At 41.6% G+C, this 26,495-nt stretch overlaps 1 protein-coding gene across 1 annotated transcript in view; it reads right to left on the bottom strand.

Moving 5' to 3' along the window:
- The window catches only part of FBN2 (fibrillin 2), a 415,749-nt gene that overhangs the window by 181,284 nt on the left and 207,970 nt on the right, over positions 1 to 26,495 (bottom strand). Inside the window, exons 14-18 of the mRNA XM_075324675.1 lie at positions 19,940 to 20,062; positions 19,726 to 19,848; positions 6,475 to 6,627; positions 6,038 to 6,091; positions 2,672 to 2,797 (exon numbers count right to left, since the gene is read on the bottom strand). Coding sequence (XP_075180790.1) covers positions 2,672 to 2,797; positions 6,038 to 6,091; positions 6,475 to 6,627; positions 19,726 to 19,848; positions 19,940 to 20,062 — 579 coding nt within the window. The remainder of the gene's footprint in view (positions 1 to 2,671; positions 2,798 to 6,037; positions 6,092 to 6,474; positions 6,628 to 19,725; positions 19,849 to 19,939; positions 20,063 to 26,495) is intronic.

The raw sequence follows: 26,495 nt of genomic DNA, 5'->3' as shown, positions 1-26,495 counted from the left end.
TAACTTGGGTTACCATCGGAATGTTTTGCCTAGGTCACCGGTGGCGGTTTCGGTGCCAGCGGTGGAGGACAGATTTACGGAGCTACAACGGAATCTGGAAGTTTTAAAGGACTCTTTGGCTTCGGCTCAAGAGCGTTACAAGAAGTCGGCAGACACTCACCGGAAACAGACACCCATGTATAAGGTAGGGGACTCGGTGTGGTTATCCACCAAGAATCTGAAACTAGGTGTTCCTTCGCAGAAGCTGGGGCAGAAATTCATTGGTCCGTTCAAGATCACCGGGATAGTGAGCTCTGTGGCCTGTCGGCTGAGGTTGCCGCACAATTTAAAGGTACACCCGGTCTTTCACGTTTCTCTGCTGAAACCAGTTTCCCCTAATACGTTTCAAGGCCATATCGAGCCTCCTCCTCCCCCGCCGGTGATGGTTGATGGCCAGGAGCAGTTTGTGGTTGAGGACATTGTTGACTCCCGGCTCCATCGGCATCCGCTTCAGTATCTGTACGTTGGCAGGGGTACTCCCCCGAGGACAATTCCTGGGAACCTGTGGGTAACATCCGAGCGCCCCGGAAGGTTGCTCAGTTTCATCGGAGGTACCCGGACAAGCCTGGCCCTGGTCCATCCTGAGGCCGTCTCTGGGGGGGGGGGGGGGAGTAATGTCAGAGTTCCGGGATTTCCAGTTTTCTTTTGAAGGATCTTGCCCTTTGTTAACATGGAGTTTTCTGTTCTGTTGCCCTACTTCCTGTTCATCTGTTTAAAAGCCCGCCCCTAAGCTTAGTCTAGTTGCCTGAGTATACTGCTTCCTGTGTACTCCTGCCCTGCTGCTCTCATCTCCTGATTGCTGTTTGGATCCTGTGGAAACACCCGACACCAGCTCTGGACTTCACCTGTCTCATCAAGCTGTGCTCGGACTCTGTCTGCCGTCTCTGGTCGGCACTTCTGCCCAGTCCCTTCCGTTTCCTATCCACCCTAGGACTCACATCACGTACGGACATTTTTTGGACTATACCTGTTGCCCTTTCGTGTCCCGGCTGCTGCGCATTTAGGCCTTCTGGGGTGATTGCCAGACAGCCCCTCTATAGGGGTTCGCTCATGGTGGTCTTCCTGGGGGAGTCCGGTGCGCGGTCCCGGGAATTCCCCTTTGCTCCGAACCCGGCAGGTATTTACTGTGTTTATGTTCTACTGTGTATATTCTGTTCTGTGTACATATTGTGGTTACATATTATAAAACGTCTTTGCACCAAGAACCCGTCTCTGGTTGTCATTGCCCTAACGCAATCAAAATCCTCAGTACATACAATAGTATTACACTTACATACTACTGTTGCGTTGCCATAGTGGTTAGGGAAACCACATCCTGATGATCAGTGGGGACCCAAGAGCTGGATCTTTTCTGTGGGTAGATGAAACTGTTTTTGGTTGCGATAACCAATTGTGGCTTTTCACACAGATGCCACTAAGCTATGTTATCGTGTGGCCACATATTGTAGTGATATTTTGTGGCATTAACTATCTAACAAATGATACGACGATATGAACATGCAGGATTTTTTCTCTTTTATGAGGGAACCTGTCACCACATTTATGCTCTCCAAACCACGCTGTCTAAACCAAGCACAACCATGGCTAGTGCTTAAGGCAGCAGGAACACAAGCCCTGCTCTAGGATAAAGACACAAACTGAAAAAGGCAGACAAGGATAAAGAAATGGCAATTGTACAATGCACACCAGACCACAAGAAGGAGTAATGGGAAAGGATTAGTGAGGCAAACCAAAATGGTAATAAAGGAAGGGACAACACCAAACAAACTTCCAAGCCACAACTTCCAGATACGGCTCCTTAAACGACTTCTTTATCCACAGCTCACATTTCCACATCAAGAACAAGGTATAGCAAGCTATGACTGGCAACTAGGAACTTGAGAGGAACCTCAAGACCCACCTCTTCCAACAAGCCTACAACCTACAACAGCCCTCAGTCCAGTAGACCACTGCGCAACCAGCTCTGTCCTCACCTATTGTACCATCACCCATTCCCTGTAGACTGTAAGCCCTCGCGGGCAGGGTCCTCTCTCCTCCTGTACCAGTCTGTTATGTACTGTTAATGATTGTTGTACGTATACCCTTTCACTTGTAAAGCGCCATGAAATAAATGGCGCTATAATAATAAATAATAATAATAATAATAATAATAATAATAACTACCCAATAGAAGTGAGTATTTATAGTAGAGGGGAGTGGAAAAATCAGAACAGCTGAGATAACCCAGGACAGAAAGCCTTAAAAGATCAAAAGAACTGCTTAACCCTTGAAGCACTGGACCAAGGAAAATTTATACAGCTAATTGGAAAGCAAAGCAGATCCAACTAGTGAAATTATGTATAGCCATGAGCTGTGATCTTTTGACACCTGAAATAGAAAGGACCACTCTCCTTCGTCATTGTATCTCTGTGACAATTTTCTTATCAATTTTCCTGTAATACACAAATTACTCTGCTTTATTTGCATATATACAAATCCTTTTTATGAGCCCCTTTCATGAATAGAATTTTCAAGATAATTGAGTTATAGATAATTTTAGGGATATGTGTCATGTAGCTTATAGTTTTAAACATGTACAAAAAGGTAAACCTGGCAAACAGATACATTAGAAGTTGGATTTGTAAAAACTTACCAATACAATTCCTTGCTGATGCATCTGATTCATAGCCATTATTGCAAATACAACGGAATCCACCACGTAGATTTTCACAAACTCCATTGGAACAGATGTCAGGATCAAGAGCACATTCATTGATGTCTATTAGTATTAAAGCATTTATTAAAAATGATTCTTAAGTAATGTTAAATATACGCAAAAAGTAGAAAATAGCAGCCTGTTGTAGTACATAATTGCAAAGTACAAAGTATAACACACCTAGAGCATCTATTCTTATAAATTTTTAATATGCCATTCCCTGTTATTCCTCCCAGAAATGTAACAAAAAAGAGATAACTGAGATAATTGAGTCTATTTGAGCGGATCGTCTGAAATTCAAATTCACCGGCTTTGCTGAATTTTCCAAAAAATGGATTTGTGGCAAATACTAACAAGCCTTTAATTGACTGGAAAATATGAGTCTAATACTCTGAGTTCTCATAGGACTGGATTGAACCTGTTTTGAGCTCTTTAATGCAAACACAGCCTTATTAAAGTATATGTGACCACAACCTATCCGGCTAGGGGAAACAGGGGGTAAACAACAGCTGTATTTGTGTGGCATGTACAGGTCTAGTATTGGACAACTGCAACACGGAATTGTAAAAAAAAAAAGCTAAACATTTTTTACAACATGCACATTTTGTGATGTACACAGTTGTATTTGTATTTTAATTCCTGAACTATGGAAATTTTTCTTTTGGCTTTAATGAAAATATTATTACTAGCTCCTCTCACAATGCACATTTTCTATGAACCACAAGTCTTGGTTATATCAGTTTAGTTTAGTAGCAAAATTAGCACTTAGTGGTTTATTACTGCCTTTTATGTTTGCAGTTTATGATTATGGGGCTGTTAATGCAGTATATCTCAGATAAATAATTTCAAAATCACACTGAGTGACTATACAAGTACAAAACTTCCCCATATACAGTGACGAGCAAAAGGCTGACCATATGGAGCTTTCAGGCTCCCTATCTCACCATCCACTAAAGTGTCGAACGTGAGACTACCATTATTTTATAGACAATCATCTTAACTATCTGATAAATAAATTTGACTTGCAACTATGTAGCATATGACTAGTTATGCAGGTTCTTATCATGTCACTGCATTGTTACTGTTTTGCTCCTGTGAAAAAATATTTTTCTTCCTGTATACTAGAATTTACAACCAGCTCTCATATTCCCACATAGCTCAGTATTTAATTTGGTTGATTCCCAAGCAAAATGTCACTAGTTCTAAGAAGAAAGGAAGAAACGTCCCAGGAAAAGAGAGACAGCATTGTCTAGCTCATTGATAGCAGTACCTTGGCCAAGAAAATTGCAAAACTGCATTATGTGAGTGCCATGACAATTAGAAGAATATGAAATTAAGTCCATCCATCAATTCAAAAGCCAAGAGGTGTATGTCCTGGCAAAATACTGAAGTCAACAAGTCGGCTCATCACAAGGTCTATCAGTTCTGGTGCGACATTTATGGTAGGAAGGGTTACTCTCACATTCCATGTCTGGAGTGCTGTACCAAAAACAGTGAAGAGGCCTATGCTTCAATATTGTCATAAGAAGTGTTCACTTGAGTTTGCGATAAGTGTACAGTAGAAGATTAGAAAGGGGTGATTTGGAGAGAATAGATGAAAGCCAATAGACTAGGCTCTGATGGGTTTAAAAGACACAAGAGAAAAGGGGGCTAACGGATCGTAAAATTGAAGAAACTGTTAAGTTTGGTGGAGTAAGCCTGATGTTATGGGTTTTTTCACAGCCAAAGGCATTGGATACTTGCCCAGGAATGATGGTCTCAATGCCGAGAAATATGTGACAAGACAAGTTACTTCATACACTCGACTACTATGGGTAGGAAAGAACGACATAGTATTCCAGCAGGACAATGAGTAGAAGCATACGTCGAGATGGCCAAACAAATAGTTAAATGACCATGAAGTAAATGTGCTGGATTGGCCCCCAAAGTACTCAGACCTCAACTCAATTGAACACTTGTGGGTAGCGTTGAGGAAAAAGCTGTATACATACCCAAGTGAGTCGAGCAGTATGCACCAACATTGGTAACATGTAAAGAGATCTGGAATCGGATTTTGGTTGAGACATGCTTGAATCTGATCAAGAGCATGCCCAGAACTATTCAGGCATTGTTGAAAGTCAAAAGTTGATTTACAAAATAGTAACAAAATATTAATTAAAACATGTTTTTAGGAGCAAAACAGTAACAATGAAGTCAAATGATAAGAATCTGCATCACTAATTATATGCTAAATAGTTGCAAGTCACATTTATGTATGAGATAGGCAAGATGATGATCTATAAAATGAAAGTAGCCTCACGCTCAAAGCTGTAGTGGATGGTGAGATATGAAGCCTGAAAGTCTGATTTATGGAATTTATGGGAACCTGCAAATTTAAGGAAATTCAACTGTAAGTCAATCCTCTGTACATCGATTCACTCATCTTTACTCATAGTGTCAAATGGGGTAAAGACACTCTTTGACATGTAGACTGGTAATACTGTGACACTTGAAATAGCTGATTTATGGTGATATAAAGAGTGGGATCTATTCAGATATATTTGGCTTAAGGGTGCTTTACACGAGACGATCTATCGTGCGATAGATCATCGGGGTCACGGTTTTTGTGACGCACATCCGGCATCGCTTACGACGTCGAGCTGTGTGACACCTGGTGGTTTCATAATCTCGTTTAATTAAAATGGCGCCGGTTGCTCATCGTTCCCGGGGTAGCACACGCCACTCCATGTGACACCCCGGGAGCAATGAACAGCAGCTTATCTCCGTCCCGCGGCACCCGCCGGCTATGTGGAAGGAAGGAGGTGGGCGGGATGTATACGTCCCGCTCATCTCCGCCCCTCCGCTTCTATTGGCCGGCGGCTGTGACGCTGAACGTCCCTCCCACTTCAGGAAGTGGATGTTCGTTGCCCACCACGAGGTCACACAGCAGGTAAGTACAAATGACAGGGGTTAAACGAGTTTGTGCGCCACGGGCAGCGATTTGCCCGTGACACACAAACAACGGGGGCGGGTACGATCGATTGTGAAATCGCACAATCGGTCGGCCCGTGTAAAGCAGGCTTTATTCTAAAGATCGGCAAACAATATTCTGAACCTGGAAAAAACGTTTAAAATGCCCAAACCTGCTTTACAGTTTATTTTTACAATTCAGTTCAAAACATAACAATAAGGTATAACAGAAATGAATGTGGACTGAGTATTAGAAATACATCTGCATTAAGATTCAGTTACAATTTATTAATTGAATATATTAGATTTCTAAAACAAAAAAGTTATATACATTTTCAGCCATTTTTAAATTACCTCTTCCATCAATAGTAATTCCAATTCCTCCACTGCAGAGTCCTTGAAATTCAGCTGCATTGTACAAGAAAAGAAGGATTTCATGAAATGTTGAATTTTAATTATACATGTGCATGCTGTTGTTGTCTTTCATTTCTTATGTTTTAATTATTTACTGTATATAAATGTATTGGTTTAAACCAAGGAAAACTGATGAATAAGTTAAGTAATAAACCAATATGTCTAGAGAGAAGAGAAGACGCAAAAAATCTAAAAATGTAAATTGAACATAAAATACTATTACACTAAGTAATTAAATTATTGTTTTTGTTCCTATTTTTTTGTTTAATGAGAATTTATTAAAAATATTTTCTATAATACATGTGCAATAATTTGTATCTTTCATTTGTTTCGTGCAGTGAATCTTTAAAAGAGAACAGAAAATAATCTGTGATTACTTGAGCTGCGCGGCGGACATGGCTTGCATGGTTCTCCAAATCCGTAATCTGGGTTGGCACAGCAGCACTCGGACTTGGTCACAGATCTGGGAAATTGATTGACACAAACCCCTTTTTTGATGGCTCCATAGCAATTGCTGTGCATGTGTGTATCTAAAGAGAAAAATCAAATGTAAAACCAGATCGTATAAATATATATCATATAAATGCATAGTACAATGTTCTAAATGATACTATATGACACTGAATGTCAATTTTGTTTGTAAGTTATAACTAGTGATGGGTGAGCACTAAAATGCTCAGGTGCTCGTTACTTGAACCGAGCACTATCCAATGCTTGGGTGCTCATCTCGAGTAACGAGCATAATGGAAGTCAGAGATGGCCTGGAAATCACAGAAATTGATGGAAAAACAGTTTAAATTGAATGGTAACAGAATGCGGAAAATACCTGGACTTATTTCTGACTCACAATGTTGTCAGAGTATTACGCCCTTTTAACAGCCTGACAACAAAACGTGCAAAACTGACGATAAAATAGATTTTAATGGAGAAAATGTTAGGAAACATTCTTTCCTGTATAATGACATGTTTCTAAGGCCCCTTTCACACGTCAGTGATTCTGGGACGTTTGTGCTTTTTTTTAAACGTCCCAGAATCACTGACATACGCAGACCCATTATAATGAATGGGTCTGCTCACACGTCAGTGATTTGTCACTGCACGTGTCTCCGTGCAGCGTACCCGCGTGTGCGTGATTGCTGCACGGAGACATGTCCATTTTTTTATGGCATCACTGATGTTCCACGGACCACGCAGTGGTGTGGTCCGTGAAACACGTGCCAGAAAAAAACGTGCTTTTAAAATAAAAAACATTTTAACTCACCTGGCGTCCAGCGATGTCCTCTGCAGCCCGTTCTCCCTGCTCCTTCTGTGCCGGCTGAATACTGTCGCGCATATTCATTATGCGCGACACAGCCGACCCGGAAGCAGCTCCTACAGGGGTCACCGCCGGCCGGATGCTGCGTCGCGGGAGCGATCAGCACCATGGACAGCGGGAGCGGGCGCAGGTGAGTGAATCTCTAAGTGCAATCACGGGCCACGGATAACGGAGCCCGGATTGCACTTAGACAACCCACGTGTGCCGTGATTTTTGGCACACGCAGGGACAAGTGCGTGTTTTACACGCCAGTGAAAAACGTCTGTGTTTTTCACTGACGTGTGAAACGGGCCTAAGACAAATGTAACTAGAGAGAAAATCTGCCTGCTCCCCCCCTTTGGCTCTATTACCACTAAGGGTATGTGTGCAGGATGAATATTTGGTTGCAGAAAATTCTACACCATTATTTTGCAGCAAAACTGCAGAGCAAAAAACACGCATTTTTGATATTTTTTTTCATGCTTTTTTATTGCTTTCAGTGGGGAAAAACGCAGGTAAAAATGCTAAAGTGAATAGCTTCAGATTATTTTCTGCACTAAATCTGCAAGGAAAAAAACTCAACATGTGCACTACACTTCAGGATTCTCATTGATTTTGCTGGCATAAGTATTTGCTTGCAGTTTTTGTGCCTCATGAGACTTCCGTTAGGCCTCATGCGCACGCTGCATCTTTTGTCGCGCTTTTGCTGCGTTTTTTTGGTACCAAAACTACATACATATCCTTCCCCAGCAAAGTCTATTAAATTTCAGATTTTCTGTCCGCATGTTGCGACTTTTTTTGGCTGCGTCTTAATGGTGACCACATAGATGCAGTATGTCAATTCTTTTTGTGTTTTTGCAGTGTTTTGAGCCCTTCCAGTCAATAGATTTTACTTAAAAAAAAAATTGGGCAAAAATGCATGCATTTTTTGGATGCGTTTTTGCCACAGGTGTGTTTTTTGGGGGCCAAAAACGTGCATCTTTGTGGCCAACCAAGTCTTAGGCCCCACGTAGTCCTAAATACAGAAAAGTGGGCCCCAAATATCCCTCCAAACACAATATCGACCCCATATATATCCCTCCACACAGAATAATGGGCCCCACATAGCACTCCAAACAGAATAAAAGGCCTCACATCATAATCCAAATAGAATAATAGGCCCCACATAGCCCTCCATATACAGTATATCACGGGGGCCACGTAGCCCTCCAGTTTGGGATCAATTTTGAAAACACTCTTAATTTTTGACTCTCCAAAGGAGATACAGGCAGTGTGAGGCCTAGCTAAAATGGGCAGTAGGATTGGCAATACAGCCAGCAATAGACATACAGAAGACACTCAGATTCCAGCTTTGGCTCAATTTTGAAAACAAAATGATCTATTACACCATCATAGACAACCTTGGAAATTTTTCCTCTAGACCCAATGGGAATTCTGAGGGTCACCTGGAAATCACTAAAATGGATGCAAACACCCCTGAAATTCAATGGAAACAGCATGGGGAAGACGCCTGGAGGCATCTCTAACTCCCAGGTCACTGGTGAAAACAAGGTTGTCAGAGTATTATACCACTTTTACAGACTGACAATAAAACATACAAAACTGAAACTAAAATTGATTTCACTGGAAACATTTTTAAGAAACATTCTTTCCTGGATAATGACTTGTATAAATTATAAGGAATAAAAAAAAAAGAGAAAAAAAGCCTTCTCCATTTTAAGCTATGCTCACATGTAGCATTTTTGCACTCTCATTGTCTTCTCACAACTTTCAAAAGCTGCAAAAAGCTGAAAGCATTGACATGCTTCTTCTTTCAAAAAGGCAGCCTTTTTCCATTTCAGTCAAGAATCATCTGCATGAGATTTAGCAATTTTGTTCCCATTTGTAAGGAATAGGACTTTTAGACTGGTGAAGCCTATGCAATAAGTGCAAGGTCAGTCAAAAAATGAAACAAGGGATTGCAATACATCCTGGAACACGTAGAGTAGGGCCTCAGAAAACATTTCATTTAGGAGTTGTACTCCTTTAGCCAACAACAAGCAGTCCAGTAGCCTCTACTCAGGGTACAAGTGGCACAACAAGGACCTTCAGCCATCAGATTCCGATTTTGCTCCAGCTAAAGTGGGTAGCAGTTCCTCCTGTGCTACCTCAGGGCATCAGGCAACTCCAAGGCTTCAAATACATTGAATCAGGGGTTTCAAACCTTTTTTTTATCTCTTTGGAAAGTGGAGACCTTTGACAATGACAACTCATGAACCATGAGGGGGAAACCTCTCCATCCCATTCTGGAGGCAAGAGCACGATAAGTTCTTTGTCTATTTATTCACACAAGAGGAATATTTGGGCCTTTCTCTGATTGTATTAATGCATCTTTATTTTATTTTTTTACACAAAGTTGAGGCAAGGTAGGTCTTGCAGGTCACAGTTACTACTCAATCCCAACTGTTCATTCTGTAAGTTTTTAGTGCCATATAGGGCATAGTAACTACCGGTAATAGACGCATTTGTCTGTCAAATGAAAATGACTGTTCTCAAAGTGAATAAGGCCTGGATTGGACCAGAATTCTCAACCCCAGTGGATGACAGCTGCGGAACATAAAGCCAATTCAAATGTTCTTGTTGCTTCTAGTGTATTCCTATGCACCCCTTCCTACCCCAAAAAGAGGCTAGCCCATACTATTAATTTTTAGAAGATAAGGGAGAGTCCAGCTCACCAAGGACTGACCTGCTGGCTGCAATCAGGGATCCTGCGCAAGGAATGAGGCTCGGCAGCCATCCAATTGAAAATAGAAAGAGAGGTTTCCAGCACCAGGAATAGATTAAAAATCCTTTTTTATTGAAAAAATTAGAACATGACTAAGACCTGAAGCGTCGAAACGCGTTGTTCTGCCATCTTTCTGACATCTATTATGGTATCTGCTGGATTTTTATTACCTTATTTTCAATAAAAAAGGATTTTTAATCTATTCCTGGCGCTGGAAACCTCTCTTTCTATTAATTTTTAGAGGACCAGCGATTGGTCCTAAAGCATCATTTTTACAGGGCCATCATTTTTAAGGCCTTACATCAAGACATATCCCATAACATCACCCTCACAAAGCAGTTAAAAAAGTCCACTTAACCACTGACACATAAACAAGTGCTTGTGGCCAGGGACCCAACATTTGCCTGACCGCACACTGGGGAATTTTGTGAAGGCTGGACCTCGGCATGGCACACATCTTATGGATTCTGTGGATTGTGTGCTTTAGTTCCATCAGGGTTTCCCCCACCATCTACAGCAGTTGTTGCACCCCCTCCTCCACCCCATCTCCAAATTGTCATCTTTGAACGCAGCCCATATCAGTCACAAGCTGTAAGCACTGCAGCACTGACAAACAGCACACTGGAACAGAGTTGTTAAAAGGTATAACAAACCAGACAGAGATGATTCTCACCGCTTAATCTACAACCAGGCATGTATGTGGTAATGGCCATAACATGGTGTTGGCTCTGAACCTTGGCAAGCTCACACATGTACCAGGCCTGGCCAACGTGCTCAACTTAATGGATTAGCATTTTCTGAAAACCTACTCAGATTTTTTACTTGTAAAGGTATGCCTTGTGTGTGCCCCATTTAGGTCCCACAGCCTTTCCTTTGACCATACATTACATGCAGTTTGGCCAACACTGATTACTGGTTGTTTACCCTTCTCAACGCTCACTTCAAGAAGAACTTTTCATCTCTAGTTTCTGAGGTGGATAGGGGTACTAAAATAGGAAATACCAGATGGCCCTAGTTAAACAATTTGTCCAAAAATGTTCCATCTGACAAAACTGGCAGCAGAGATCCTTGGGCAACCAACGAGGAGAGATGAAGAAGACACACACCAGGTCCAACAGAGGCAGGGGAACACTATCAAAGTTCTGGCATTAGATCCTCCCAGCGTACAGGGCATGATACGCAGCGTAGTCTAACAAGGAGGGAAACGTTTATGAAGATCGTCAAGGGGTACCTATCTGACCATACCAGCATCCTCCAAGATTGTTCTGTGCCATAGAACTATTGGGTATCCAAGCTGGATATGTTGTATGAACTGTCCCTCTATGTTATGGAGGTTCTGATCTCTCATCTGCCCTGAAAATAGAGTTTTGTCAGAGCAGGTTTCTAGAGATACCAGGGGCATAATAAATGATCAACTTCCTAAGAGACGAATGTGAACAGGTGCAAACTGAACATGAAATATACTCTAACAAATATCCAGCTGCTCTGTGAGACGCTAAAATATGTAAACATTAAATAATTTTAGAGAGCCATCAGCCGGACCATACTCATAATTTTTGGAGAGCCAGCAGGTAGCCCTCATCCAATTTTTAAACGACCCACTACCAGCCATTAATCAACTGATAAAACTTTGAGGAATCAACCAAGATGGTTAGCGGTTATGAGGCCATCATCATCGTCACTATCCTGTTTTTGAGTGTACTCAAATGCTCGCTGCTCACAATTAAACAGGAAGCTTTGCAAGTAGATTTTGTGGAGATGCAGTAATTAAACAGGGTGTTACGTACTTGTATATCCTGACTGCTTGCCCTGGAAATGTCGCCATTAATTCTTGTGGACACTGAGGCTTTCTGCAACGTGATGCAGCCGTCCTGCAGTACTCAGTCCCCAGCTGCCAATATATTTCCTGGAAATGTCATCCCCGGCCTTACACCTCCACCTCCCATAACATCACCCATGCCCTGACTAACACAGTTACGTTGCAGCAGCAGTATACCTATAGAAGGATGGTAACAATATACCTTGACTATATGCCTCTGATACAAAACTATTTCTTTTCAGCAGGCATTCTTACACTGAATGCAGCTAAGAGAGTCATTATTATATAACAAAATAGATTTTTAGGTAGCACAAGCAAGATCTGTAAGGCTAGAATCCATGCCTACAGCCTCTAATACAATAACCCTTTTCCAGAAGCTTGCCCTAGACTAAATGTAGCCAAGAGCAGTATTATTAGACAATAGAATATATTTTTTGGGTAGCACCATCAAGGTCTGTAAGGCCTCCCTATAAGCCTCCAATACACTAATTCTTCTTTAGCAGCTCACCCTACACTAAATACAGCTAAGAGCAGTATTATTAGATAATAAAATACATTTTTTAGGTAGCACTTTTCTGTAAGGCTAAAATCCCTTCCTACAGGCATAAAATACACTAACCCTTCTCCAGAAGCTCACCTTACAGTAACTACAGCTAAATGTGGTATTATTTGATAATAATTTTTTTTTAGGTAGCACAAGCAAGGTCTGTAAGGCTAGAATCCCTTCCTACAGGCATAAAATACACTAACCCTTCTCCAGAAGCTCACCTTATAGTAACTACAGCTAAATGTGGTATTATTTGATAATTTTTTTTTTAGGTAGCACAAGCAAGGTCTGTAAGGCTAGAATCCCTGCCTAAGGCCTGAAACACACATCCATGAAACACGTGCGTGTTTTCTCCGTTTCCGTGTATACTGGAGACACGGCCAAACGTGCACCAATGTTATTGTATGATAAAAGCTCCACGTGCGTTTTTGATGCATGTCCGTTTGTCCGTGTCCATGATCCGTACCTGTGTGCGTTTTGCATGGCAGCATGTCCGTTTTCTGCACGCAACACGCAGCACGGACCCTATGAAAGTCAATGGGTCTGTGCGCACGTCCGAGTGACACGGACACATCTCTGTTTGCTCCCTGTACGTTTTGTGCTTTTTTCATGTGATGTCGGTCTTTTTTCTTTTTCTGTTTCGTTTTCTCCCTCAGTCTGTCGGTCGGTCTCTATGTCTGTCGGTCAGTCTCTCTGTCTTATCTGTCCCTCTAGCTGTCTGTCGGTCAGTTCCCCCCCCTCTCTCATACTTACCATTCCCCAATCTCCGGCGCGGCGCTGCACTGCTGTTATAAAAACTTCGGCAGCTTTTACTATTTTGAAAAAGCCGGCCGCCCATTAATCAATCTCGTATTCCCTGCTTTACCCGCCCACCGGCGCCTGTGATTGGTTGCAGTCAGACACACCCCCACGCTGAGTGACAGGTGTCTCAATGCACCCAATCACAGCAGCCGGTGGGCATTTCTATACTGTGCAGTAAAATAAATAAATAAATAATTAAAAAAACGGCGTGCGGTCCCCCCCCATTTTAATACCAGCTAGATAAAGCCATACGGCTGAAGGCTGGTATTCTCAAGATGGGGAGTTCCACGTTATGGGGAGCCCCCCAGCCTAACAATATCAGTCAGCAGCCGCCCAGAATTGCTGCATACATTATATGCGACAGTTCTGGGACTGTACCCGGCTCTTCCCGATTTGCCCTGGTGCATTGGCAAATCGGGGTAATAAGGAGTTAATGGCAGCCCATAGCTGCCAATAAGTCCTAGATTAATCATGTCAGGCATCTCCCGGAGATTCCTTCCATGATTAATCTGTAAGTGACATTTAAAAAACACACACACACACCCGAAAAAATAATTTATTAGAAATAAAAAACACTAGCAAACTCCCTCATCACCAATTTATTAACCCCGACAAAGCCCTCCATGTCCGGCGTAATCCACGGACCTCCAGCGTCGCTTCCAGCTCTGCTACATGCAGGTGACAGGAGCTGCAGAATACACCGCCGCTCCTGTCAGCTCCACGCAACAAATGAGGTGAGTAGCGCGATCAGCTGCTGTCAGTCAGGTAACTCACAGCCACCGCTGGATCCAGCGCTGGCCGCGGGTAACCTCAGTGACAGCTCAGCTGATCACGCTACTCACCACAGTTGCTGCATGGAGCAGACAGGAGTAGCGCGATCAGCTGAGCTGTCACTGAGGTTACCCGTGGCCACCGCTGCATCCACCGCTGGATCCAGGTAACCTCAGTGACAGCTCAGCTGATCACGCTATTGCCTTCATTAGCTGCGTGGAGGTGACAGGAGCGGCGGTGTCTTCTGCTGCTCCTGTCACCTTCATGCAGCAGAGCTGGATATGACGCTGGAGGTCCGTGGATTACGCCGGACATGGAGGGCTTTGTCGGGGTTAATAAATTGGTGATGAGGGACTTTGTTAGTGTTTTTTTATTTCTAATAAAGGATTTTTCCGGTGTGTGTGTGTTTTTTAACTGTAATTTACAGATTAATCATGGAAGGTATCTCGGGGAGATGCCTGACATGATTAATCTAGGACTTATTGGCAGCTATGGGCTGCCAATAACTCCTTATTACCCCGATTTGCCAACGCACCAGGGCAAATCGGGAAGAGCCGGGTACTGTCCCAGAACAGTCGCATCTAATGTATGCGGCCATTCTGGGCGGCTGCTGACTGATATTGTTAGGCTGGGGAGCTCCCCATAACGTGGAGCTCCCCATCCTGAGAATACCAGCCTTCAGCCGTATGGCTTTATCTGGCTGGTATTAAATTTGGGGGGAACCGCACGCCGTTTTTTTTAATTATTTATTTATTTCTATACTCCATAGTGACACACCCACCGGCTGCTGTGATTGGGTGCAGTGAGACACCTGTCACTCAGCGTGGGGGCATGTCTCACTGCAACCAATCATAGGCGCCGATGGGTGGGGAAAGCAGGGAATACGAGATTGTTTAATGAGCGGCCGGCATATTCAAATTAGAAAAAGCCGCCGGAGCAGTGTGAATGCCGTGCAGCGCCGGTGATCGGGGATCGGTGAGTATGAGAGAGGGGGGGACACTTCAGTCACTCGGGGGATTAGCGGTCACTGGTGAATCCTTCACAGGTGACCGCTAATCAGTACACGGCACAGACAGAGCCGCGGCATGACAATGAAGTCGGGTGAAGTTCACCCGAGTTCATTCTCATCCCGCTACTCTGTCTGCTGTCTGCCGACATGTAGTAAACGACATTTTGCATCACACACGGATATTCCACACGGACAACACAAACACATGTCAGTTAAGTTTCACACGCACACACGGACATTTCACACGCACATACGGCTAGCATACGGGATACATACGCAGGCCACACATACCATAAAAACGGACCTAAAAAACGGAAAACGGACCTGAAAAACGGCCCGTTTTACACGGACGTGGTTTTCACGGATGTGTGTTGGAGCCCTAAGGGCCTCTAATACACTAACCCTTCTCCAGAAGCTTACCAAACACTAAATGCAGCTAACAGCGATATTACTAGATAATGGAATATATTTTTTAGGTATTCAAAGCGAGGTCAGGCATCTAATACACTAACCTATTTCCAGAAGCTCACCAAACTCCAGCAAAATCTCTCCCTAAGCACTACACTATTTCTGGGTAGAGTGTGGCAAACAGGGTATCTCTGGGTCTTATATAGACCCAATGATGCTATGCGGCCAACAAATCACAGTAGGGCCAGTAACCAAGTTGAATATGGCATTACCATGATTGTCAGGCAATCCCTACATGTTTACTAGCAGATAAAAAGCAAGAAAACATGTGGGACGGGGACTCGAGTATAGCTTCCGAGCAGCAAAATGCTCAAATGAATACCGAACACATTGAGCATGCTAAGGCTCAATTGAGTACCGAACAGTACTGACCACATTCGTCCATCACTAGCTATAACTAAAGATAAGCGAGCATGCTCGCCATTGCTTATTACTTACACAGTCTCTGAATGGCTGTCACTGGGGTTAAAGCAACGTTTTTAGATGTAGTGAGTAAAATAAAAAAAAACCCTGTCCTCCCTCCCCCTGGAAATACTATCTTTATGGCTGGCTGTATCTGGGCGGAGAGACGAACTGCCCAATCATTGACTTCCATTTTACTCGTTATTTGAGTTGAGCACTTTAAGAGCGTCTGACCTGCTCAACTCGAGGACCGCGCACCCGAGCATTTTAGTGCTTGCCCAGCTCTAGTTATAACTTGTAATTTATTGCGCTTCCTTTATAGATGAATAAATTATCCCAATTTTAGCTCTCTTCGACCTTCTTCGTAGAGATCAATCATATACTATATAATATGATAAATCATGCTGTAGTTGACAAAAGCCAGTATACAGTATGTACCTAATTTGTTAATTGTATAATTAATGAATAGCTGCAAAAATTTCTCTGTCCTCATATTCTGGCAAATATCTATGTTATAAATATCTAATATCTGTGTTTCCGTGAATATTAACTAATTGAGGCAGAGTTTTGATATTTTTGCATGTTATTTTGGCATTTAAATGCATTGTCATGCATGCTATGTCTGGTCAAGCAGACAATGAATTTGAGGCATAGCTGCATGTGATGTGCTAGAAGTGATGTTCTAAGCTGGAAACCACTCAGCGTTGTGCTGGGATGCATGCAGGATAATTAAAGGTAGCACTGGATAAGATGCACTGGAAATTATGCTCCTGAATCAGGGAACATTAAAAGGGAATCTGTCAGCAGGTTTTTGCATTGTAACCGGAAGACAGCAGGAGATAGAGGCAGCAGAAACACAGAGTTCAATAATGTGTCATTTTTAACCCTGTGTGGTGTTGTTTACTTATTGTGAAGGTTTTATCACCTGTCATGAATCATTGCCAGAACTAAACTAGTCCAACCATGCTCCTCCCTCTTTGATTAGCACCTCACTATCTATAGACTTTGTACACAGACAGCATGGCGTGGTCGAGTTATCTTTCTGAACTCTGCTGCATTGCTAATTCTAAAAACTCAGATTATGTCACAACTGCTGCATCTAGTAAACTATGTGATACATTGTTGAATTCAAAGTCTTTTTGCCTACATTATGCTACTTTCAGATTAGGTATCAAAAACTTGCTGACTGTTTCCCTTTAAATCATGACTCACCAGGCAAAACACAAAACTTCACGTGAACCACTACCTGTTTGCTTCACTCATGAATATGTGTGATTATGCACAATTCAAGAATTTGATCTCCTGAAGAACCCTATTTAGTCTTTGGGGGAAAAGCATCACGTTTCCGAGATCTGAGGGGCATGATACACAACAAAGATAAGCTGATGAATCCTCATTACTGTGGTGGTATATTATGATGTATCAGTTAGTAGGGCTTGTTTAGTGACTACTTTACGTAAAGCTGTAGCTGAGTGGAGGCATCAATATTGTTGCCTATTAGAGTGCCAATCTCCACAGCTTTCTATAGACTGCTTAGGGTTTTGATCACACTATCCATGTTATCCCTAATCCCCATTGCCCCTTTAGAATATTGTCTCTTTATTCTAGATTCAATAGATTAATATTTTTTCTTTTTAAATATACTGGGGGTAAAATAAGTATTGAACACATCACCAATTTTCTAAGTAAGTATATTTCTAAAGGTGCTCATTACATGAATTTCTCAACCAGAGGTTGGTAACAACCCATATACTCCACACAGGTAAATAAATCAAACCATAGATGTTCATAAATTAAGTTAGTTGTAATAATGAGAAATGACAAAGGGAAAAAGTATTGAACGCATCAAAAGAGGCGCATATAGCCATGGAACTTCATGACACCAGCTGAAATCTATCAGCAATTAGAAAGCAATCCTGTCACTTAGTGAAAAATAATATCAACTGGTTCAATTTATGGCCTATGAAAAGGGGTCTCATTTAGAAGGAGCAACACAAGAAACATCTCATAATGGGTAATACCAATGAACTGTATCACCCCTAGTGTTGCAAAACATACCAATGGCATTGGTTACAGAACAATTTTTAAGCTTCTGAAGGTTTCAGTGAGTACTGTTGAGGCCATAATCTGGAAGTGAAAGGAACATCATTTCACCATAAACCGTCACGACCAGGTGTTCCCCGCAAGATTTCAGATAGGGGAGTGAAAAATATTGTCAGAAGAGTTGTGCAAGAGCCAAGAACCACCAAGAACCACCTGTGAGGAGCTACAGAAAAACCCTGAATCAGCACAATTGTTTCAAAGAATACAAAAAGTAATGCACTCAACCTCCATGGCCTGCTCACCATACAAGACTCCATTGCAGAAGAAAAGTAAGTTCAAGCACATTTAAAGTTTGCTCAACAATGTTTAGACAAGTTTGTCAAATATTAGGAGAATACAGTCTGGTCAGATGAGACCAAAATTGAACTCATCGGATGCCATATTACACACAATGTTTGGAGGCAAAAAGTCACCGCATATCACCTACAAAACACCATAACAACAGTGAAGGTTGAAGGTGGGAACAATATGATGTGGGGCTGTTTTTCAGCATACGGCACTGGAAAACGTCATATAATTGATGAAGAATTAATGGATAAATGTACCCAGACATCTTTGAAAATCTGCGGCCATCTATCAGAGTGATGACAATGAAACAAGGGTGGATTATTTGGCAAGACAATGATTGCAAGCATACAGCCAAGGAAACTCTCAATTGGTTTTATAGAAAGAAAATAAAGCTGCTACAATGGCCCAGCCAATCACCTGATCTGAATCCAATATAACTAAAGCTCTGAGTTCATAGAAGGAGACTACAGTAATTTCAGGATTTGAAGAGTATTTGTGTGGAAGAATGGGCCAAAATCATGCAACTAGTTTCTCCAAGCAGGAAGCATATTGAAGCTGTCATCACCAACAAAGGCTTTTGCAAGAAGTATTAAATTAATGTGAAGCTGACTCACTACTCACAGGCTAGCCATGAGGATGGGTAGTCAAGCAATCTGAGGTCAGATACCAGGAGGGAACATAATAGCCAGAGGGGTAACAGAGAGGGGTAGTCAAGTCAAGGTCCGAGGTCAGAATTCCAGGAAGGTAGCGAATAAAGGGGCTAGGCAAATACAACAAAGGTCAAAGATCTGATCAGAGACTGAGCATAGGAACAACTCATGCAAACATCACCAAGCTTAAAGGGAACCTGTCAGCTGATACATGCTGCCCAAACCATGGACAGCATGTATCAGTCACTGGCTGTACGATCACAGCCATGCTTGCTTAACTCTGTATGATTAGTACATAGCGCGGCTCTGTCTCCAGCAGCTATTAAATTATGTTTTTCTTTGGAATGCTGCAGCATTTCAGAGTTAAACTTATATGCCTGTGATTATACAGCTTGTGGCTGATGCATGCTACCCACGGTTAGTAAATTAATTAAAAAATCCCCACATATTCTAATATAATTAAGTAAAGCAAAGCCATAAGAGGATATGAAAATCTGTTTATAAAATGCTATTGTTACCTTACAAATGGAATGTAACAAGTAAAAAATGTTACAGTTATTGAATTTAGCAATAGTCCAAAAGGTTTAAAGGCAAGGTAAAGAGGCCCTCAGCCACAACTATAAGAAACCAAAAAGAACAAACATGCTAATTTTGATTCCTGAAATTAGTAATAGAACAGTGGTATGCTACAGATAGGAACCAAGGAACTTACCAACGCAAACACGTCCATCTACCCCGACAACCAAACCAGGAGGGCACTCACAACGAAAAGACCCTTCTGTGTTGATACAATGTCCGTTCATACACATGCCTGGTGTTTGACACTCATCAATGTCTACAAAGCAAGAATTAGAGGAAAATATAAATTTTACTGAAATAAAATGATTGGATTAAAAATATTGAAATATGAGAATGATAGAACATACCTGTACAATAGCGACCATTGGCTGCCAAGACAAATCCTGGTTTACAGATGCACTTGAAGCTGCCATCCTCATTAATACACATTCCATTCAAACACATATTTGTAGTGGCACATTCATCATGATCTGGTAATACACATGAGAATATAATAGACAATTACATTTACGTAATTAATACAGCATATGAAATTATCATAAACCACACTATTGACAAGAATCACTCAAAATATGTATATTTAGTGCTAAATAGTTAATGCTAAACAGACCTGTAAACAATGCAGAACGCAACGGGCCCCATCTTAAGTCAATGAAGACCAATGGGCACTGTTGCTGTCTGTCATGTGATGCATCTGACACTGTCAGGGCTTACATTTTTAAATCATGACACAGATGGGACCAGTTTTATTGTTAAATGGTAGTGGAAGGGATGCCTTCAGAAAAAATTCAATGTAAAGTACAAAATATACCGCCTACCACTAGTTTGAAATCCACAAAGTGGCTTCTGCTGACACCGAAAACAACAAAGATGTACTATAACTAAAATGTGAAAGTAATATGTAGAAATTCCACTTTGATCTGGTTAAGAAAGTTGGACTTTTTAGCTGAAGACGTTGCATATTTTTTGGCCAAAGGATTTTACTGAATTAAGCACTAACTGTACTATTGTGGGTGAACTGATGTCATTTGCTTCTTTCTTTACAGACTTTGATCTTCTCTATATTTCCAATTGAATGAGAAGTTCATCATGGAGGAACATCAATAACTTATTAGTTTAGGAAGAAAATGGGAACTCAGTATGGCATTGGACTGAAGTCTGTGAAAGTAATTTTTAAAATTGTTGTAAAAAAATATGACTTATACATATAATAGTCCTTGTAGCTACAGTCGTCTCAGGTTATAATAAAAACAACTGTCTACTGTAGAATTGTAACTTCAAACCACATTCCACATACAATGCCATAGAGGCTGATCATCTGTAGCTCATTGGTTGGTTGGAAACATTCAGCCAATCAGAATGGATATTTCAATGTTACATTTTCTGAATTACAGAACTGGTTATGTGTCTAGTATGGCCTCTGCCATATCTGCTGCCATTGGACACCAGGTGATGGCAAATACTGTACATTCTTTTTTATTTTTATTTGATAGAGCTGTGTGAGATTTTGTTTTTTAGCATCTGAGCTTACAGTTTTATTGATAATTATTTGGGTACATATAACATTTCAATCAGTCTTTATTACATTATTTAGGGAGGTGTGGTAAATGAAAAACCAACATTCATCATATGGGTTAATTAATTTTATATTTTGATAGACACGACTTTTTTTGATGCAGTGACAAGTATGCTTATTTTTATTTTTTTACTTTTAATGGGGAAAAAGGAGAATGATTCAAATTCTTCAATATTGTTTTAAACATTTTATATCGTATTTTCATTTTTTTTGGTTATAAACTTTTTTACTTTGTTTTTTTGCTCACTCAGGGAACTTGAATCAGTTATCATCTGATTGCTAACCCTGTATACGACAATACCAGAGTCTTGAAGTTTACAGTGAACGTTTCAGTCTCCTGTAAGCTCCGCCAGCAGCATAGTAACCCATCAGTGCCCTACAAACAGAATTCAGCTCTGGCTACTGTCGTTAGACATACATGCTATGTAATGTATCCGACATTTACTGCATGTGTACAGAGCTCAGCTCTTGAGTCCCCTACACCAACATACGCCCCAGCACTGACTTACATTCATGTGATTTTGCTCTAAGTGGTAAAGGTGATTTTTTTTTGCACTAAACAACATACCCTACTACTAAACTAGGCCTTCTGTCAAATAGGGCACAAATAGCCCAAAGCACACGAGAAATTTAATGCAATACAGTTTTTTGGTGCAAATTATGCCAGAATTTTGGAATGTTTAGCAGAGTAATCCCTCTACACTCTGAATGTACTCTAAAGACTAGAGATGAGCAATTCTGAAATGTTTGAACCCTATTTAGTCAGCAAATTTGCACTTGCTGGAAGAAAACTGCACCAAAACAGCGCCAAAACCATTTCTGTACATTTTTTTTGGCAAAAACATTGCATCACTACTGCATCATCCTGCATGCAGTAGTGATGCAGTTTTTGGCAGGAGGTGTAGATTGGGTGCAGGAATATGGTATAAAAATGTTAGCACCAAATCTGCATCTCTTGGAAAAAAAAATGCAGTTTTCTGAGAGGAGATGCAGGTCTGTGAACTCAGTGAGATGAGAGTTCATTGAGGTCCTTTGAGGTCAGTTTACCTACGGTCACAGGTGGATGTCCATGGGAACCTCCAGCTGTGACTGCAAATAACCTGAGTGACGTCACTGCTGATCGTGGCTCAGTCTCTGTCTGAACCTCATAGCAGGCAGTCATGCTATATGGCGCTTGCTGTGAATTTGGATGTACCAGAGCTGGAAGCATTGTGGCACTTCGTAGTGGGGATTAAATCGGACCTGAGTGTTTTGGTGGTTAATAATTTGGTGAAAGAGGGTTCTTTTTTTATAGATTTTTTTAAATAAAACATTGTTCCTTGCGTGTTTATTTCTTTTGATTTATAGGATTAGTGGTGGGGGTCTAATAGATGCTCCCCATCACTAATCCAGGGCTTAGTGGCAGCGGTGGGCTGCCACTAACCCCTTATTACCCCGATTGCCACCACACCAGGGCAATCGGGATGAGTCGGGTAAAGTTCCTTGATTGTCACATCTAATGGATGCGTCAATTCCGGTCAGCTGCAGGCTGCTATTTTTTCGGATGGGGGCTCCCAATAAGCATAGGCCTCCCCAGGTTGAGAATACCAGCCCCCAACTGTCAGCTTTTATTATGGCTGGGTATGAAAATTGGGGGGGTACACACACTGGTTTCTAAATTACCTATTTAAATTTTTTTTTTTAAAAAAAGCAGCATGTGTTCCTTTTATTTTGATACACAACCACGATAAGCACATGGATGGGGGCTGCAGCCTGTAACTGTGGCTTTATTTGTGCTAGTATCATTAGATGGGGGTACTCTAGGCCAAATGTTTTATTTATTTATTTATTTATCACCAATCTAAGGAGACAGACAGCATGTGTGATTCAACCAATTACAGATGCTTTTTCATAGGATGGGGGCATAGTCCAATAGCAGCCAGTCAGAGACACTGGTGGAAGGGGAAAGTAGTGAACATGCATTAGTGATAATTGTCGGACCTGAAAGTAATACTGCAGCCATGGGGACATGATAAGTAACTCTTTTGCTTCCTTTATTTTTTCACAGTGGCTAATCACAGCCATGCCAATATATGAAATGGCTGTGATGGGCAAGGACAGGATTTTTTTACTTGAATGTCTGATCCCGATCCAATCTAGCCAAAGATTGTATGATTTTAGCATTTTCTGATCTTTGCCAATTAGGATCACTCATCTCTACTATGGACTCTGAAAATATTTAATTTATACAATATGGCTTTTGTTTTCAAATGATGTACAATGTCTTAGAGAAAGCCCTCTTATTGATGGTTCATTATCCAAAATCATTAAAACCTGTGCATGATTTTGGAAAATGATCAAGGCAAATGTAATCACTATGGTGTTAAACTCCTTATGATGCTCTGTACAGCTAACGAGGCAGAAAATGTAAAATATAACGCCGGTTGATATTCATAACAAGTAATTTTCATTCTCTGCATCTTGGTTTCTTTCCTCCAGTTGACAACTGGAGCAATATACAATCATTGTTTCCTTTTATGTATTGCGTGGGACAGTTTATATAAAGTATTTATGAATAAACATATCTTTTACACTCCCATCTCATTTATCTATGCTCACTTTCTCTCTCACCCGGGTGTGTAACAATCACGGCAGAGATCATGACCCTCGACCGTGCCCGGGACTGGAGGAGGACCGGAGACACCACTGCTTACTTCAGCTCGATGTGCGTACAAGAACACAAATTCAGCTGAAGTGTATAGCTGTGCAAAGACTCGTCAGGTTCCGTGTATCAATGGACAAGCTGCCAGGCACTCAGAGGCTGGCAGTTGACGTCGGCATGCTGTAACTGGGAGTGCATGTCAATGACATAATGCGCCATAGTGCGCATGCAAATGTCAGCTGCCAGCTCCTTGCAGCAATGTAGTAAGGTATGCATCCAGCGACAGGGCAGTGGGAGGTGAGTAGAATTATACCAGGAAGGGTCACAGGATAAAGACATATATACCAGGATGGGGATATATATATATATATATATATATATATATACACCAGTATGGGGACAAATATATCAGGATGGGGGAGATATATACCAGGATCGGTCCAGGTGAGGGGACATGCATATCAGGACGGGCGACAAATATACCAGGATGGGGCACGTATATTCCAGGATGGGGACTTATATATCAGGATGGGGGATGTATTTACCAGGATGGGGACATATATACCAGCATGGGAGACATATATACCAGGATGGCTCTAGGATGAGGGACATGAATAACAGAACGAGGAATATATATACTAGGATGGGAGATATATAAAGAAGGATGGGAAATTTTATATATATATATATATATATATATATATATATATATCCCAGAATGGGACCATGATTGGGGACATACATACTAGGATGGGGGACATATATACCATGATAGGGGGATGTAAATACCAGAATGGGGTACATACTGTATATACCAGGGGACATGAGTACAGGATGGGGATTGCTACATAATGGGAGGGGGGGGGACACATGTCTTTGTAGGATTTAAAACTTTAGTAGAGCCCTTATATCTGACTAACAGGCATCAGGGCCCATTGTACACTTTTTATGCGACTGTCTCTAACCCTTTCTGCTTTACTTGCAAAGGAGCTTTTTTAATCATTCAAATATAAAGATGTTATGTTTAGTATGATATATCAAAGCAATTTACTATTCAACCTATTGACAACCTCACTAATACTGTAAAGATACTAAATGTATTTTTTTCTAGGTTTTATCATTTTTAAATAAGAGGTCAGTGATGCAAACAATTATATTTATGCCATGCACACAGAACTTGATTATCTTGCATCCCACACAAGAACCATTTCATCCGTTTGCATATGTTTGATATCATCTGTCTATACTACGGTTTAAACTATGTTAAAAGCTGCCTTCAATTGGCCATGCAGTCTAGAGATGCTATCTAATAAAATAATAAAAACATGATGCAGTCGACTGTCCAAGACTAGGTTATGTAATTAATGAAATGGCGAAAAAACAGTTCATTTTAGAATAGAGTAGTTTTGTATTAGCAAAAGTGACTATATAAGTTTAAAGAGAACCTGTCAGGTCCTGAAACACTATATAGCTGCAGATATAGGGGTGTTCTGTAGGAAAATAGCTTTTAAAATGATGCCTGGCTGCTTTATTGAAGCTGCAGGGAAAAAATTAAGTATTATTTTCACTGCAGCTGCTCTTTCAGGCATCGGGCGGTTACAGGGAGTGGCTACAGTATTCAACTCCCTGTACAGTGATAGGTAGTGTGCACTGTGTAGTGAGCAGTGACTATAAACGCTCCCTACACTGCCCAATGAATGAAAGTGAGTGGCTGCAGGGGGAATAAAACTTAATTTTCTCTATGTAGTCACTGCTGGAATAAAGCAGCCCGGAAGGAATTAAATGCTATTCACTAGCAAATTAACCCTATATCTACAGGTAAATAGGATGTTGAGATGTGACAGGTTATTTGAGGATTGTAAGTTATATTGTTAAGCTGGTGTCACACTAAGCGACAGCAACAACGACGTCGCTGTTACGTCACCATTTTCAGTGACGTAACAGCGACCTTGTAAGTCGCTGTTATGATCGCTGCTTAGCTGTCAAACACAGCAGAAGCAGCAGCGATCATAACGTCGCTACATGTGCAGAGAGCAGGGAGCCGCGCTTAGCGCTGGCTCCTTGCTCTCCTAAGTACAGTACACATCGGGTTAATTAACCCGATGTGTGCTGCAGCTACATGTCACAGTGCAGAGAGCAAGGAGCCGCGCGCACTGCTTAGCGCTGGCTCCTTGCTCTCCTTGCTACAGTATACATCGGGTTAATTACCCGATGCGTACTGCAGCCACATGTCACAGTGCAGGAGCCGGCACTGGCAGCAAGAGCGGAGGCTGGTAACCAGCGTAAACATCGGGTAACCAGGGAAAGGTCTTCCCTTGGTTACCCGATGTTTACGCTGGTTACAGCTTACCGCAGCTGCCAGTGCCGGCTCCTGATCGCTTCATTTCGTCGCTCTCTCGCTGTCACACACAGCAATGTGTGTGTCACAGCGGGAGAGTGACGACCAAAAAATGAAGCTGGACATTCAGCAACGACCGGCGACCTCACAGCAGGGGCCAGGTCGTTGCTGGATGTCACACACAGCGACAGCGACGGGACGTCGCTGCAACGTCACAGAAAATGGTGACGTAGCAGCGACGTCGTTGTCGTCGTCGTTATGTGTGACACCAGCTTTAGACAATGCATTGACGCTGCGGTTTACCATAACAATGAGCCATAACAACGTGTCAATGTTTGCTATGACTGT

This window comes from Anomaloglossus baeobatrachus, chromosome 1, assembly GCF_048569485.1.
Source record: "Anomaloglossus baeobatrachus isolate aAnoBae1 chromosome 1, aAnoBae1.hap1, whole genome shotgun sequence".
Lineage (NCBI taxonomy): Eukaryota > Metazoa > Chordata > Amphibia > Anura > Aromobatidae > Anomaloglossus > Anomaloglossus baeobatrachus.
This window is presented reverse-complemented; position numbering and strand designations above follow the sequence as displayed.